This window comes from Neolamprologus multifasciatus, chromosome 3, assembly GCF_963576455.1.
Source record: "Neolamprologus multifasciatus chromosome 3, fNeoMul1.2, whole genome shotgun sequence".
Classification (NCBI taxonomy): Eukaryota; Metazoa; Chordata; class Actinopteri; order Cichliformes; family Cichlidae; genus Neolamprologus; species Neolamprologus multifasciatus.
Window position 1 is genome coordinate 6556932 of NC_140441.1, and position 15811 is coordinate 6572742.

At 48.2% G+C, this 15811-nt stretch overlaps 2 protein-coding genes across 2 annotated transcripts in view; one reads left to right on the plus strand and one right to left on the minus strand.

Annotated features, from left to right (window-relative positions):
- LOC146521294 (uncharacterized) overlaps positions 1-15811 on the minus strand; it is a 139935-nt gene that overhangs the window by 79077 nt on the left and 45047 nt on the right. The window lies entirely within an intron of this gene.
- On the plus strand, positions 9572-11181 carry LOC146521300 (uncharacterized; the record flags this gene model as incomplete). Its single annotated transcript, XM_085147020.1, has 1 exon — positions 9572-11181. A coding segment is annotated over exon 1 (1530 nt), but the record flags the coding sequence as incomplete, so codon positions are not given.

Below are 15811 nucleotides of genomic sequence, written 5' to 3' on the forward strand. Positions count from 1 at the left end.
TTTCTGGACCTGCAGTGAATAATCCTGAATGTTACATTTAGGAAGCTGCATGTATAGATATGTAAATCAAGTTTATGTTTTTTCCTTTGAGGGATTTTAATTCTCTAAAATGTTATCCCTGTTACATTTTATTCTTTGTTCCCTTAGGACACAGTAGTGTTTAGTAGTTGTACTTGTTTCTGTATTATTAAAATTATAGGAATGTCTTTTTTACCAAACTGATATTGTATCAAAATTGCAGATATGGATATATATTTCAATTTCTTTCATTTGAACTTTCTTAGTGTTTCCAAAATTAACTTCTTTTTTTAAAATGTATTCATTTAATGTGTTACCTCAGTTAAATTTCAATTCTTCATTCATATTTAATCTTTTGCTGTTGTAAAATCGTCTCTTAAATCATTTTCTCCCAAAACTACAAATGTTTTCACAGCAGTTGCTCTTAAAACTTCCATAATGAACTAAATCTGTCCACCAGCTTTGAAACAACACCTGCTGTGACTTTATGTCCAGAAAGAAAGAACTCAAGCTAAACTGGTTTTGGGCTGTACTTCCACATAATACCATTTTGTACCAGAAGATGAAGCAGTGAGTCAGTGTAACCTTTATTCAATTAGGCAAAGACCACTTTTGTATTCACAGCGGCAGCAAAAAATTGTTGAAAGTTCAAAAATTCAAATCCTATTAAACCTCTATTTTTGGCTCCTCCTTTCACTTTAGTGTGTTTACTGTATCCTTGAAGTCCACGTGTTGTTTTTTAATGAATTCATTTTGATCCACATGTTCTGCAGCTGTTTTCTTGTTGATTTGAAGTTTGTATTATGAAATCGTGATTTGATTTGATCCTATATTTGATGAACTGCGAAAAATGGTCTCAAAACAAGTAGTTTGAGCCCTGATTTCCGATTCAAAGTAATTTAACTGTTTTCAGTGGTACATGTGGAGGTTTATCACAGGAGGCGACTTGGCTGTTCTCCACTCACACAGCACAGGGTTCCTGCAGCTCATTAAAAACTCTGAAATGATCTTCAAGGACAAAGATGTTTGATTTTTCTTAAAAACGTGCTGTGGGCATGAAGTTTTCAGAGAGTGTGTTTAAGATACATTGTAATGAACATCTCACACAAAGCAGATGTTCCTGCATTGCAACAGCAGTTTGCAGATGTGTTCTCCCCCCTGCCCGGCTGCATGACTCATGGAGCACCACTTTGAAATGCAGCCTGGCGTGAAAGTCTGTTCATGACCTAACATGTTGCCTGAGCACAAGAGACCAATTGTGCAAAAGGAATTGGCTTAAATGGTGAAAATGCTGTTATCATAGGATGAAATGAGGATTTGTTCCTCAGTGTTTGGTCTCCTATGCTCACCTTTTCTCCAGATGATTTGTCCCAGCTGTTGAGAGGGGCCGGTTGTCTTTAAGGTGCTTCCAGGTGATTAAGAAGCGAGTGCAGGGTTTTATACGGTTCTGTGATGATTATCACAAAGTGAACAAGGTCTCATGGTTTGATGCTTATCCCATGCCCCGGGTTGACCTGGACTGGTTAAGCACTGCTTATTTTTTATCATGCTGGATTTAACCAACGCCTACTGGCAGATTCCCTTGTCTGCAGAGTCCAAAGACAAAAACGTCTTCTCCACTCTGTATGGTTCGTACCATTCGTCACTCTTCTGTTTGGCTTGTTTGAAGCCGCGGCCATTTTTCAGCACATGCTGGAGCGATAGCTGTGTCCTCACACTGCATATGTTAATTCCTACCTGGATGAATTTGTCATTCATAGTGATACCTCGGTGGATCATGTGCAGTGGTTGGTGTGGTTGGTCACAGTCCCGGATTCCCTGAGGCAGGCAGGGCTGATGGCAAACCCAAAGAAGTGTGTGGTTGGATGGAGGGAGGTACAGTATGATAAAATTGGCACAGAGCTTCCCCCATGCATTACCAAAGATTCACATCAAACTTATCCCATTCTTGGTTGCTTTAATGAACATTTTTTTATTGTCACAGTTTGATACTGATGATTTCTTGTGAACACTCCTTCAGTTTGAACCCAGTGATAGTAGCTGCGGCCCGCTCTCCTTAGCCTCTCTTGCGGGGAGACTTGGTGCTCGGAGCGAGTGCTGTCGCCTGGGCACCGGGTAGCTTAGCCTGTGGGCTGCACGGCGACTCCTGGCATCGGACTTGCTGTGTGACTGCTGTCAGCTGGGCTGCTGTGACGCATGATCCCGGGGGGGACACGGCTTAGCATCGCTAGCGTGTGCTGTCGGCTAGGCTGCTGTGGGCCATACCGCAGGGGGAAAGCTGCTTCGGCGTACTAGCGTGCGCTGTCGGCTGGGCTACTGTGAAAGCATAAGACATAGAGGGAAAACAGTCACACGAAGTAAATGGCTTCAGTGTTGCTATCAGCTAGCTGCTGTAGCGCGCTACACAGGGGTCACGCGGCTTTGGCGTTACTGTTACTGGCACGAGCACTTTGTGCTGTGTCCAAGTCCTGAGCATGCTTTGCTGGGTAGAGAAGCCCCTGCCTTGTGCATGAATTGTTTTATTCTGCCCTAATGGACTAGGGAAGCTCGTGCTAGGTTTTTTTTCTGTCAAGCAACCCGCACCTCCCTCATCTCAGGCCTCTCAGGTGAAAGTGAGGAAAATAGCTGCTGCTGACGTAGAATCTAGTCCCGCAGCTCCATGGGCCAGGTCCCCTTCCTCGTTTGTCGACCTTCTGGGCCCCTCCCATGCCTTTCCCTCCTGTGGCCCAGCCCCTGAGCCTGTGCCGTTGGATGTGGACTATGGGGAGGCGGACGTTGACGAGGCCTCCGTCCTCTCCTCCGATGCCTCCGTCCTCTCCTCCGATGCCTCCCCCCTGTCTCCCGAGGTGCCCCCTGCTGGTTCCCCTGGAATGGAGTCTGGCCAGTTGAGTTTCTTTCAGCTTTTGGAAAGGACGTGCTGGGTGCTTGAGCTGTCCCTCCCTGAGGTGCCGGTGTCGGCGCCTTCTCGGTTTGACGATGCTTCACGGCCTCAGCGCTACTTATCTCAGGTGCCGCTGCTGCCTGATTTTCAGGACCTGGTGTGCAAACAGTTTGAGCCCCCCGCGGCCCTGCACTGTTGGTCCCCTGCCTGTAAGCGCTTTACGGCCATGTATGACCTGCTTGGTCTTCACTCTCTGCGGTTTGGTTGTACTGTCTCCTCGCGGGGTGTCTTACAGAGTTACCCCGTACATATGGAATATGTAACGGTGTGGAGAGATTATTAGCATATTATTATTATCTCGATATGCTAGAGAACGTACGGTTACGGTGTTACCTTGGTTCTCTTAGTGAGAGACTATCTCTCCACCGTGAGGCCACTCGGAGACGCGTTCTGATCAAACGATCACCGACGTCAAGTCTGTACAGCTGTTTTATACGTAAGCTGTGGGGCGTAGCCGGGCGTGCCGGAGTGTCTTAAAGAAATATCCACACGCCACGACCAAGGGGGTCGTACCCCTTACATATGAAATATGTAACGGTGTGGAGAGATAGTCTCTCACTAAGAGAACCAAGGTTACACCGTAACCGTACGTTCTGAAGCAATGTGTTGTTTTTTCTGACACACACACCGGAGCCTCAGGTTCAAGTGGGCCATCACTACTGTTGGCCACATGTCGGCAAAGTTATGTGACATTAGTGATGTTTGTCTGTGAAGGTTCTCAGTCATCCAGGTCATCGTAGTCAAAGGAGCTTGCAAAGAAAAGCGTCTGGACTTCTTAACTTAAGAAGTCCAGACGCTTTTCTTTGCAAGCTCCTTTGATTAGTGATGTTTGTACTTTCTGCGTCAACTTGGTTTTAAAGCCTTTACTTTAAAATATACACCGTTCAATAGTTGATGATTTTATGGATAATTAAAGTCAGTCATATATCCACAAACACAACAAGTTGAAAGCCAGTGAATGCTGCTCGGTTTGCAGTCCTGAATATCACGGCACAAGCAGGATTCACTACACTGTTTTTTTTTTTCTTGTTTTTTTTTAAAAAAAGACAAAGAAGAAAAAAATCTCCTGGATCACCTGTTGAGAGAAAAAGAAGCGAAAAAAAGCAAGAAAAACAGAGCAACATACTAAACACAACACCATCACGTTAATCTAGCTAAGTGTAAACAGCAGTAAATACTAAATATTGAATGTTGTTGTGTAGCAAGCAGGACCGACAGTGCACAATGCGCTTGGAAATAAAGGTGTAGTTTATCTCTATGAACAGTGTGCACACCTGTGTGGATCAGCGCGCTTGTATTCAAAAGGTTTCCCTATGTAATGGTCTGCTAGAGCAGTGGTTCCCAAACTTTTTTTGCTAGGCCCCCCTTTGTCTTACAAGAAAATTGTTTCCCCCCCCCCCTCCCACGTGCACACGCGCACACATCCTCCAACCACACACACCCATATTTTGCTCCATTGCGGTTTATTTCACACCTCAAACATTTAGTAAGCAATTAAGCAAATACAAGTAATCTGCAATAAATTACAGGTAAATAAGGAAAATAAGGTAAGGAAATAATTAAGGAAATAAACTCTTTTACGCTACATCCACACATACACGGGTATTTTTGAAAACGCAGCTGTTTGTCCACAAGTAAACGGCGTTTCGAATCACCGAAAATGGAGATTTTTTAAAAAACTTTTAAAAACTTTTTTGCGTTTACGTGTGGACGAGGAATACAGAGTTTTTCACGCAACGTCAAAGGTATGTGCCCTTTTTGACGTCACGCTGTGCGCCACGTTATTGTTTACATGAGATGAATTGCAGAATGGCAGATAGAAACAAAATACCATTTCTGTTAACCCTTTAAAACCGATCGGAGCGGGCACGCTCTGTTTTGCGTAACTCCTTTTAAATCCCGGTAGCTCTGCAACCACATCAACTAGCGCAATAAAAAAAATTTTACCATCAAGGCCTCATGAGTATACTGGTGTTTTTAAAAGTTATCTTTGACTTTATGACTTTCTGTGTCGTTTCTGGGATGCTTATGACTCATATTGCACTGCTGGAAATAGTTTATTTTGATGCATATGCTGCTTTTTTGCAAATTTGCATTATAATATTTATTTTCGTTTTTCCTGCAGTATATAAAAATTGGTGTATTTCAAAAATAAAACTATGAAGACACTCAAAATAAATTTCCTGTGGTGGGAAACTAGTTTGTGCAACTTTTTTTGTATTTACAGTTTTGAGGGATAAGCCTCTTAAATTTCTCTAACTAGAAAAATATGTTAAAAAAACAAAAACGATTTTAAATTCTTTTGTAGTTTATTGCACTTTTTTGCAATTTATGTAATTCTATGCACTTAATGCATACATATTATACATATTATTAAAATTTGGGCTATAATAGTTGTATTGATGTATAGCAACTTGAAATGCTCCCACAAATGGCTCTACAACATGTAAAAATATAATATAAGCTCTGGCGGACTTGGTTCTATGGTAGGTCTTAAAGGATTAATCTGACTATCTTCAGGTTTTACACGCTTACATATACACACGCAGTTACTGTCCCTCCATTTACAAAGGCAGAGGCGTCACTGTGTGATTATTTTACGTGTAATTATTTTTTTCCCTGTGTAATAATATTCAACATTGCAATCAAATCAAAAAACTGCCTCTCTGTGCAAAATGGGTTTAAAAACATAAACAACTGTGGGATACTCTTTGTCTGTGATTTGAACCAGAGGACAAATCATGGCAGGATCAGCCTGATATTATTTGTATCCCGCTGTAACTTTACTGTATAAAGACCTAAAATTCCAAAATGTCAGGAGTAGTTAGTCATTACAAGTGTTTGTGAACTAAAAATCAAGAATGTGGGATACTGTTTGTCCGTGATTTGAACAGCCCAACGCCTGCTCCCGACAAAGGGAAAACCAATTCTGCAGGGGAGACCTACCTTGGCACTTGTGTAGGTGAAGCCAAAGGGAAGATATGCTTCACCATATTTTCTAGTCTTTGGCTTAGAATGAAGTTGGTTTGGAAACATATTCAGCAATGCTTCATCTCCAGCTTTGCGTTTGTGTAGGCGCCCCGTGCTAGCAGTGTCCAAGCGTTTTGTTTTTTTACCCCCCTCTTCATACCGCGCCCCCCCCCGCCATGGCTCTGCGCCCCCCCTAGGGGGCAGGCCCCAAACTTTGGGAAGGTCTGTGCTAGAGGATGTAGAGAGCCATAGCCCTGTCCCCCAGGGCATGAAGCAGGCATGGAGGAGATCCAGGCTCCAGATATCCAGAGGGCCCAGAGTGCAACAGCCCAAGGAGGACCACCGGAGGGGCATCCGTACCACCCTCCTGGGAAGAGCTGAGGAGAGGCCCAGATGAGAGGTCAGCCAGTAGCCATGGAGCAGAAGCCAGAGGGGGCTGCAGTGGCGTGCCCGCCGGCTCTACGAGAGTAAACCGAGCCACAGGCCCAGAGGCCGGAGGCCCGAGGGCCCCCTTTGCCCCGGAAGAGGCCTGACCAAGCAACAGGCGCCAGGCCCCGCCTAGTAGTCACCGGGAGTGAGCTGGTACATACCTGAGCGCCCAGCCCTGGACACCAAGAACCACCAACGCACTGACCCCTGAGAGCATCAGTTACCGGCAGGGAGTGTGGTGAGGGGAGATAGGCCTTTGGAGGGCCTGGGAGTTCCCAGAGAGGTGGAGTGTAAGACCCGACCTGACACATAAACACAGACAAACAGGCACACACAGACACAAACATGCATTCCCACCCTCATGCACACATATACAAATACTCAGCACTCACCCAACGTAGGGATAGACATACATGGACACTGTACACACAATCACACTCCCCAAACAAATTCTATACCCCAGGTCCAGGTACTCTCGCCCCTGGAGGGGGAAACGGCACCTAGACCCAGGAGATGTTACCCTTTCCCCCGGGGTGGCGGCAAGTAGACCACCCCGGGCTCTGCAGCGGCAGGGAGGCCCCACATCCCAGATCCCAATCGGACGGCCAACACCTTCCACTGGACGCCGTTAACGTGTCCACCCTCAAGGCCCTATATGTATGTGTTATGAGAGTGTGAGTAATGTGGATGTCTAAGTCATGGAATAAAATTGAGGCACAGGTGGCCAGAAGGGGAGGGGGGATGCCTCCCCTGCACCCTGGTGACACACCCGCACCCCAAGGCCCTACTTGTGTGGGTGGGTGTGTTGGAGGGAGAAGAGGGAGGAAGCCGGGGATGGGGAGGAAAAGAAGGGAGGAGAAAGATGCCCCTCCCTGGGGCAAGCTCCCCCGCTTACCCCAGTAGGCACCCCCGTCCTTCCGCACCACCAAGGCAAGGGAGCCCAGGCCCATCCAGATCGGGGCCTACGGCAGCAGGACCGCCCAACCCCACAGGACCTGGGCAGCCCACACGACCCCACCGCAGAGGAAACTGTACCCAGCCTAACATTCAATCATCTCCCAGACTGCACAAGACAGTAGACACCCAGGTTAAGTTTATTCTCCACCTCTCCTGTGACTCTCCCCTACCTGCAGAGTGGACTCCTGCAAGGATGGAACAAACTCCATGTCAGTTGAAGAGCTCCCTAGTTAGGCCGATGCGCCAGAGCCCCCCTGAGCCAGGGCTGAGCCCCTGTGCATCCACCCGCCCAAAACCTCGGCAACGCACCAACAAGGACCTTAGCCCCCAAGGCCCAGCCAGAGCCCTAGCACGGAGGCAAAGCAACCCCAAACCCCAAGCCCCCACGCCTGCCCCGGATCCACTCAGGGGCAGCTAGGCTACCAGACCAGTAACCTACGTCCGCCAGCACAGACCCTCCCCCAGCCCTGCTGCACACAGCCGCAAGGAGAACACCCTCTAAGAGCAACCAGAGCCACTAACCAGGTTATGACCACAACCCCTAGGTTAAGCCCTCCAGGGATTACACCCCTAGGGATTCTCCATACACCCTAAGCCTGTCCCTACCTCCACATCAACCACAATGGCGAAGGCGGGACCAAACCACGACCCCCCACCCCCGCTAGGTGATGGAGCCGATCAAAGGAGCCCAGAGGGATTGATCTAATGTGGTGGCAGAGGCTGTCTCGAGACTAATGTGATCTATTACATGGTTTCTGTATTGGCTAGAGTTAGGATTATTTTTATTTTTCCAGTTCATGAGGACCGTTTTCTTGGCAATGCAAAGGGCAGTAAAAACCATGTGGACTGTATTGGTTTCTGTAGTGACATCATCCAATTTGCCCAACAAGCACACTAAAGGGGAGGTTGGAATTTTACATTTCAGACACTTTGATAAGTCTTCACATAACGATGTGGGCTTCATAGATAATTGGCAAACCTTCTGGAGGAAACCTGGTCTTGTTAGGAGAGACGGCATCCATCCCACTTTGGATGGAGCAACTCTCATTTCTAGAAATATGGACAAATTTATTAAACCCCCCAAAATATGACTATCCAGAGTTGGGACCAGGAAGCAGAGTTGCAGTCTTACAAGCCTCTCTGCAGCTTCTCTCCTCCTGCTACCCCCCCCCCCCCCCCCCCAAAAAAAAAAACCCATCCAAAAAGACAAAAAACTCACTAAAAACCAGCAACACACAACTTAAACATAAACAATTACAAAGAAAGAACAATACAGTATCCACATCTGCGAGTAAAACAGTGAAATGTGGATTATTAAATATTAGGTCTCTCTCCTCCAAGTCTCTGTTAGTACATGACTTTATAATTGATCAACAAATTGATTTACTCTGCCTTTCAGAAACCTGGTTGCAGCAGGATGATTATGTTCGTTTAAATGAATCAACACCCCCGAGTCATTCTAACCAGAAATCTCGAAGCACAGGCTGAGGGGGCGGTGTGGCAGCAATTTTTCACACCAGTCTATTAATTAATGAAAGACCAAGACAGACTTTTAATTCATTTGAAAGCATGATGCTTAACTTTGTCCACCCCAGCTGTGAAACTCAGAAACCAGTCTTACTTGTTATCATCTATCGTCCACCTGGGCCTTACACAGAGTTTCTGTCTGATTTCTCAGACTTTATATCTAATTTAGTTCTGAGCTCAGATAAAATGATTATTGTGGGTGATTTTAACATCCATGTAGATGCTAAAAATGACAGCCTGTCAGGGTTCTGGGTCTGAGCAACCCAGGATCCCTGAGCAGTTTATGGACTGGTTATGTTATATGTATATTTGGTGTTGCTGTCTCTCTTCTTCCTGTTGGCGGATGTGTGTATGTGTTTCTGCGAGCGCCGGTCTGCGGGCGCCTTCAGGCCGGGTGGGTGTGGCCCTGCTGGTGGACTGGCCACACCCGAAGCCACACACCTGCTCCTGATCAGGCCTCGTCGGGGGAGCTACTTAAGAGGGTCTTGGAGCTCCCACCGACGCGGGATCATTTCGTGAGACTTCCCGTCAGTTCTCCAGTTGGTCTGTTTGTGAGTGTGAGCTTACCAAGTGAACTGAGGGTACTAACTACTGCCTCTATTTCCCCAGGAAGGATCGCTGGCACGAGGGAGTGGACACACGAGCACAAACACTGGGAGAAGACACGGAGTGGAAGTCGGGAGCACACGGGGATGTATTGTTGTGTGTACAGTTTTCACTGTAAATAAACGCACTGCTTGTACATAGAGCACCGCGCCTGGGTCCTCCTTCCCCATATCCCCACGGTCTGCCTGCCAGACCGTGACAGAATGATCCCGCCAGGCATGGACCCAGCGGTCTCTGAGGAGAGGCTCAGGAGGGAGGTGATGGACAAGGTTTACCGCCTATGCGAGTTGTGGTGGGAGAAGCCCGCGGAAGGTTTGCGTCACGCCGTGGAGAGGCGGCTGCAAGAGATGCTGTCCAAATTAGTGGACTCCCTTAATTCAGACTTCCTGCTCTCAACTCTCCGCCTTCACTCTCCTACTCAGGCTGCTCACCAGCCCGGTCAGCTGGTGGATGCACAGCCTGACACGCCGGCCCCGACGTCTACCCGGAAACGACGTTCGCGCCGCCGGCGTTCCTCACCGCAGCCGACTTCCCGGACATCTCAAGACCCGGCTGTGGGGAGTAATAAGGACACTTTTTCATTTCTCACCCCATTTGCTTCTTTGTTTTTAGTGGATGGTGACACCGCCGACGCTGCTGAAAGCCAGCCAACAGTGCAGCTAGCGTCTCCTCGTTCAGCGATCTCCACACCGCTCAGCTCTTCACCATCTGTAGCAGTGCCACCTGCTACGACGCCACCCGGACCTGCTCGGCCCGAGCCAGAGGAGCTCGCGCTGCCAGCCGAGGAGGAGCTCAGCGAGCCGGAGGAGCTCGCGCTGCCAGCCGAGGAGGAGCTCAGCGAGCCGGAGGAGCTCGCGCTGCCAGCCGAGGAGGAGCTCAGCGAGCCGGAGGAGCTCGCGCTGCCAGCCGAGGAGGAGCTCAGCGAGCCGGAGGAGCTCGCGCTGCCAGCCGAGGAGGAGCTCAGCGAGCCGGAGGAGCTCGCGCCGCTGCCGGAGGAGCTCAGCGAGCCGGTGGAGCTCGCGCCGCTGCCGGAGGAGCTCAGCGAGCCGGTGGAGCTCGCGCTGCCAGCCGAGGAGGAGCTCAGCGAGCCGGTGGAGCTCGCGCTGCCAGCCGAGGAGGAGCTCAGCGAGCCGGTGGAGCTCGCGCTGCCAGCCGAGGAGGAGCTCAGCGAGCCGGTGGAGCTCGCGCCGCTGCCGGAGGAGCTCAGCGAGCCGGTGGAGCCAGCGCCGCTAGCTGAGGAGCGCGGCAAGCCGGAGGGGGCCGAGCTGGAGCTCAGCGAGCGGAGGGAGTGGGACGAGCCGGAGCAACCCGTGCCGCAGCCTGAGCTGGAGCTCAGCAAGCCTGTGGAGCCCGTGCCGCCACCGGAGGAGCTCAGCGGGCAGGAGGAACCCGTGCTGCCCACGCAAGACCTTGGAGAGCCGGAGGGGTCAGCACGTCCGCGACCCGCACGACCGCAACCAGCACGTCGTAGATCAGGTCCCACACCTCGCGGTTGCTCGTCGGAGCCACACCGCCGCCACCGGACCCGTGGCCGCCCACCGCAGCTGCCACGCCGCCGCCACCGGACCCGTGGCCGCCCACCGCAGCTGCCACGCCGCCGCCACCGGACCCGTGGCCGCCCGTCGCTGCTGCCACGCTGTCGTCACCGGACCCGTGGCCGCCTGCCGGGACCGTTTCGCAGCGGCTGCCGGACGCATAGCCGCCCGCCGCAGCAGCAACGCCACCGCCGGACCCGTGGCCGCCCGCCGGAGTTGCAGCGCCGCCACCGGACCCGTGGCCGGCCACCAGAACAGTTTCGCCGCCTCCGCCAGATCCGTGGCAGGCCACCAGAACAGTTTCGCCGCCGCCACCGGACCCGTGGCAGGCCGCCGGAGCTGCTGCGTTTCCATCAAGGGGTTAGAGGTAGGCCACCTGAACTGTTTTGCTGCCACTGCCTAACCCACAGCAGGTCCCGCTTGTTTTGCCGTCCTGCGGGTCGGCCGCCAGAACTGTGTTTGCTGCCACTGGACCGGGGGATTGGACTGTTGAACTGTGTTTTTCTTTTGTTGCTTTGTGGTGGCTGTTTGGCGGAGAGGTTTTGGGGCCCTCCGTCCTGGACCCCCCGCCACCCGCCCTGGGTGGTTGTACTGTGGTTTTGTCTTTGCTTTTGGGTCGTCGGGTGCCGACCCTTAGAGGGGGGGTACTGTCAGGGTTCTGGGTCTGAGCAACCCAGGATCCCTGAGCAGTTTATGGACTGGTTATGTTATATGTATATTTGGTGTTGCTGTCTCTCTTCTTCCTGTTGGCGGATGTGTGTATGTGTTTCTGCGAGCGCCGGTCTGCGGGCGCCTTCAGGCCGGGTGGGTGTGGCCCTGCTGGTGGACTGGCCACACCCGAAGCCACACACCTGCTCCTGATCAGGCCTCGTCGGGGGAGCTACTTAAGAGGGTCTTGGAGCTCCCACCGACGCGGGATCATTTCGTGAGACTTCCCGTCAGTTCTCCAGTTGGTCTGTTTGTGAGTGTGAGCTTACCAAGTGAACTGAGGGTACTAACTACTGCCTCTATTTTCCCAGGAAGGATCGCTGGACGAGAGGGCAGCAGACACAGAGTGCACTGGCACGAGGGAGCGGACACACGAGCACAAACACTGGGAGAAGACACGGAGTGGAAGTCGGGAGCACACGGGGATGTATTGTTGTGTGTACAGTTTTCACTGTAAATAAACGCACTGCTTGTACATAGAGCACCGCGCCTGGGTCCTCCTTCCCCATATCCCCACGGTCTGCCTGCCAGACCGTGACACAGCCTCAACATGGCATTTAATCTCTTATTAGACTCAATTGGCTTCTCTCAAAATGTAAAAGAACCCACCCACCACTTTAATCACACTCTAGATTTTGTTTTAACATATGGCATAGAAACTGAACATTTAACAGTGTTTCCTGAAAACCCTCTCCTGTCTGATCATTTCCTGATAACATTTACATTTACAATAATTGATTACACAGCAGTGGAGAGTAGACATTATCAAAGTAGATGTCTTTCTGAAAGAGCTGTAACTAAGTTTAAGAATATAATCCACCCACTGTTATCATCGTCAATGCCCTGTACCAACACAGAGCATAGCAGCTATCTGAACGCTACCCCAACTGAGGTCAATTATCTTGTTAATAATTTCACCTCCTCACTACATACGACTCTGGATACTGTAGCTCCAGTGAAAACTAAGGTCTCTAATCAGAAGTACCTGACTCCGTGGTATAATTCTCAAACACGTAGCCTAAAGCAGATGACTCGTAATCTGGAGAGGAAATGGCATGTCACAAATTTAGAGGATCATCATTTATCCTGGAGAAATAGTTTGTTGCTTTATAAGAAAGCCCTCCGCAAAGCCAGAACATCTTACTATTCATCACTGATTGAAGAAAATAAGAACAACCCCAGGTTTCTCTTCAGCACTGTAGCCAGGCTGACAAAAAGACAGAGCTCTTTTGAGCCAACCATCCCTCATTTGTAATAAGGCAGATCGCGCTAACATAATATGCACTGTTAGTTGATTATTTACCTGCCGCATTAACGGGCGAGGACGTGCAAACGTTACTGCTGCTGCTGGGTTGAGATTCACGAATCTGGAGCGGAATTAAAAACACAACATTCATTTAAGGTCATCGCGTGTTTTGTGAGCAAATGCTTTTGCATATTCGTAGTGTTTCCTCCCTAAAATGACTTGACTTTGCAAGTATTGCAAGTTGCCCTGTTGTCATCCGTTCTGATAAAGTATAACCAAACTTTTGAGCGTTTAAGCCGCTTAGGTGCCATGTTTCCTGCCAGGTAAATGACGCTCCGCAACGTGGTGACGTCATTCGGGGCGACTGGAATCGATAAGGGAATCGTTTGCAAAAATGGCAAACAATTCCAAGGAATTGAAACAGTGGGAACCGGTTCTCAACAAGAACTGGTTTTTGATACCCATCCCTACACAGGTGTGCCACCAATTTACTCACATGGGCTCTGCTAACCTATCAATAGCTTCTTTAGCTCAGAATGGAATCGTCTGGAGTTTTCTTATTAATTAACAATAAGCTTAGTGTATATGTACTCCTAAATTTGATGAAAGTAATAAAAAATAGACAGCTCTGTCTCTCTTTATTCTGACATTTAACTAATTCAAAAGAGATTTCAATATTTATTTATCCAAAACAAAACAACTTTACTCTAAATTGATGTTGTACAGTAAAAAATGTTCTTGTGTTTTCCATAAAGTGTATGTAAATATCTGGTTTAAACTGTAAATATGCTGCTGTGTATTGAAATTCCTCTTGTTTTGCATAGAAATATACTGAACAACATACAAAGCATAATATATAAAATAACATCTACCAGAGTTTTTTCTTTGAAAGAAGCCCCTTATGTCAGTGCACCCCAGGGTGGCTGTGGCTACAATGTAGCTTGCCATCACCAGTGTGGGAATGTGTGTGTGAATGGGTGGGTGACTTGATGTGTAAAGCGCTTTGGGGTCCTTAGGGACTAGTAAAGTGCTATACAAATACAGGCCATTTACCATTTATGTCCATTGTTGTATATCAGTACATTACTGAAACCGATTTATTTAGCCGTGGAGGGTAACAACTGAAAATATGAAATAAACACACATGTAAGCTAAGACTCTCTAAAGAAACAGCATTGTTGTTGTTCGGCTTTTCATTTCGCCATTTGTTGATTCACTTGAAAAGCAAGTAACGTAATATGGGTCAAGTGATCAGTTTGATATCAATCTTTCGTGATGCACCGTCATATTTACATTATTTGTACATTACGAATAATTTCCTTTGATACCTGGACGAACTTCAGTTCTCCTCTGTCTGCCTGGCTGCGTTTCTCCAACAGCGCACTAGTAGACAGCAGCTGCCCCGCCCCCTCGCTCAGTCGCTAGTGTCTGAGCTCGGATCATACCAGTATTAGGGGGATTTATGCACAGTCGTAAATTCCCACAGTGTGCGCTATGTGCTTCGAATATTGTGTGTAGTTTTTTGTTTTTTACACTCCAAAAGACCCCAGCAAGCCACCCCCCGCTCCGTCACTGGCTTCAACCCTCACATGATCACAATAAAATAAAAATAAAGCTTTACAGTGAGCAAGCTTTTCTTCATGACTTAGTCAGTTTTAACTGGGTTGGTATTAAACTGATTGACAATGTCAATTTAGCTTGGAAATATTTCCAGGAGAGTTTTATGTACTTTGTGGACAAACATTTTTGCCACATCAGAGTGAAATGTCAGGACATCCCTCAGTTCAGTTCTGAACTGGCTGGTCTCCTACATTAGAGAAACCAGGTGGCAGCAGCCGTGAGAAAGTACGGATCCGATGCTATTGCCTACGTTTTCGTCAGCAGTGTAATTGGTTTACTGCCTCCATCAGGAAGGCCAAACGTGACATTTTTTTTACTTTTTTTAGTTTTGCCAAACAAAACTGAATTGTTTCAACTCAATTGTTTCAACAATCACTTCGTTGCTTCTTGTTCTTTGTTTAGCACAGTATCCAATAGTAAACCTCTAGCATACAGCTCTGCTAGTACTTCCCTGGCTACTCATACTATTTTCTTTGCATCCTTTACAGTGAAAGAGGTATGCAAGGTTTTGAAGAGCCTCAACACCAAAAAGTCAGCTGGTCCTGCTAGTTCGTCTCCTTTCTTCTTGCACCTGCCTATATATATATGTGTGTGTGTTTGTGTGTGTGTGTGTGTGTGTGTGTGTGTGTGTATGTCTTCTATCTACTGAATATTAAACTTGTTTCTGCCTTTCATAGTGTGTAACTTGAAGGTCCTGAGTACTTTCTCCCACACTGGAATGATAAAATTATTTGAACATTACCTAATAAGACTGATTCAGGACAGACAATTAGTTATTTTAAACTTTTCTAGCAGTCCTTCACAAACAGGGAACAGTCTGTCTATTCTCTCCATCTGTCAGCTGCTGCTGGCTCTTCCTCCTCCTCTTCCTCACACACTGCTGAGTTTGTCCTGGTGGATCATCAGGGGTGCAAAGCCTCACAGATGATGTTCAGCAGTGGGTCCCTCAGTCTGTCCTCACTCTGGACACCTGCAGTTGTCACACATGGAAATCAAATGTGTGATAAGCTGCAGGATTCAAACACAAGTGTAACTTATAAATACATATTCATACTTTTATTAGACAATCAGAGAGAAAGAAACAGAGAGAGAGTGCAGGACAGACAGACAGGTGACAGTCTCAGGTGTATACACTGCTACAAAACAGCACAAGAGAAGGAGGATTTAGTGTTTGTGTTATTACGAGTGCTAAACAAGAAGAGTTCCCAGATGGTACAGTGGACACATGTGTTACTCCTGTGATTAAAGCATCTT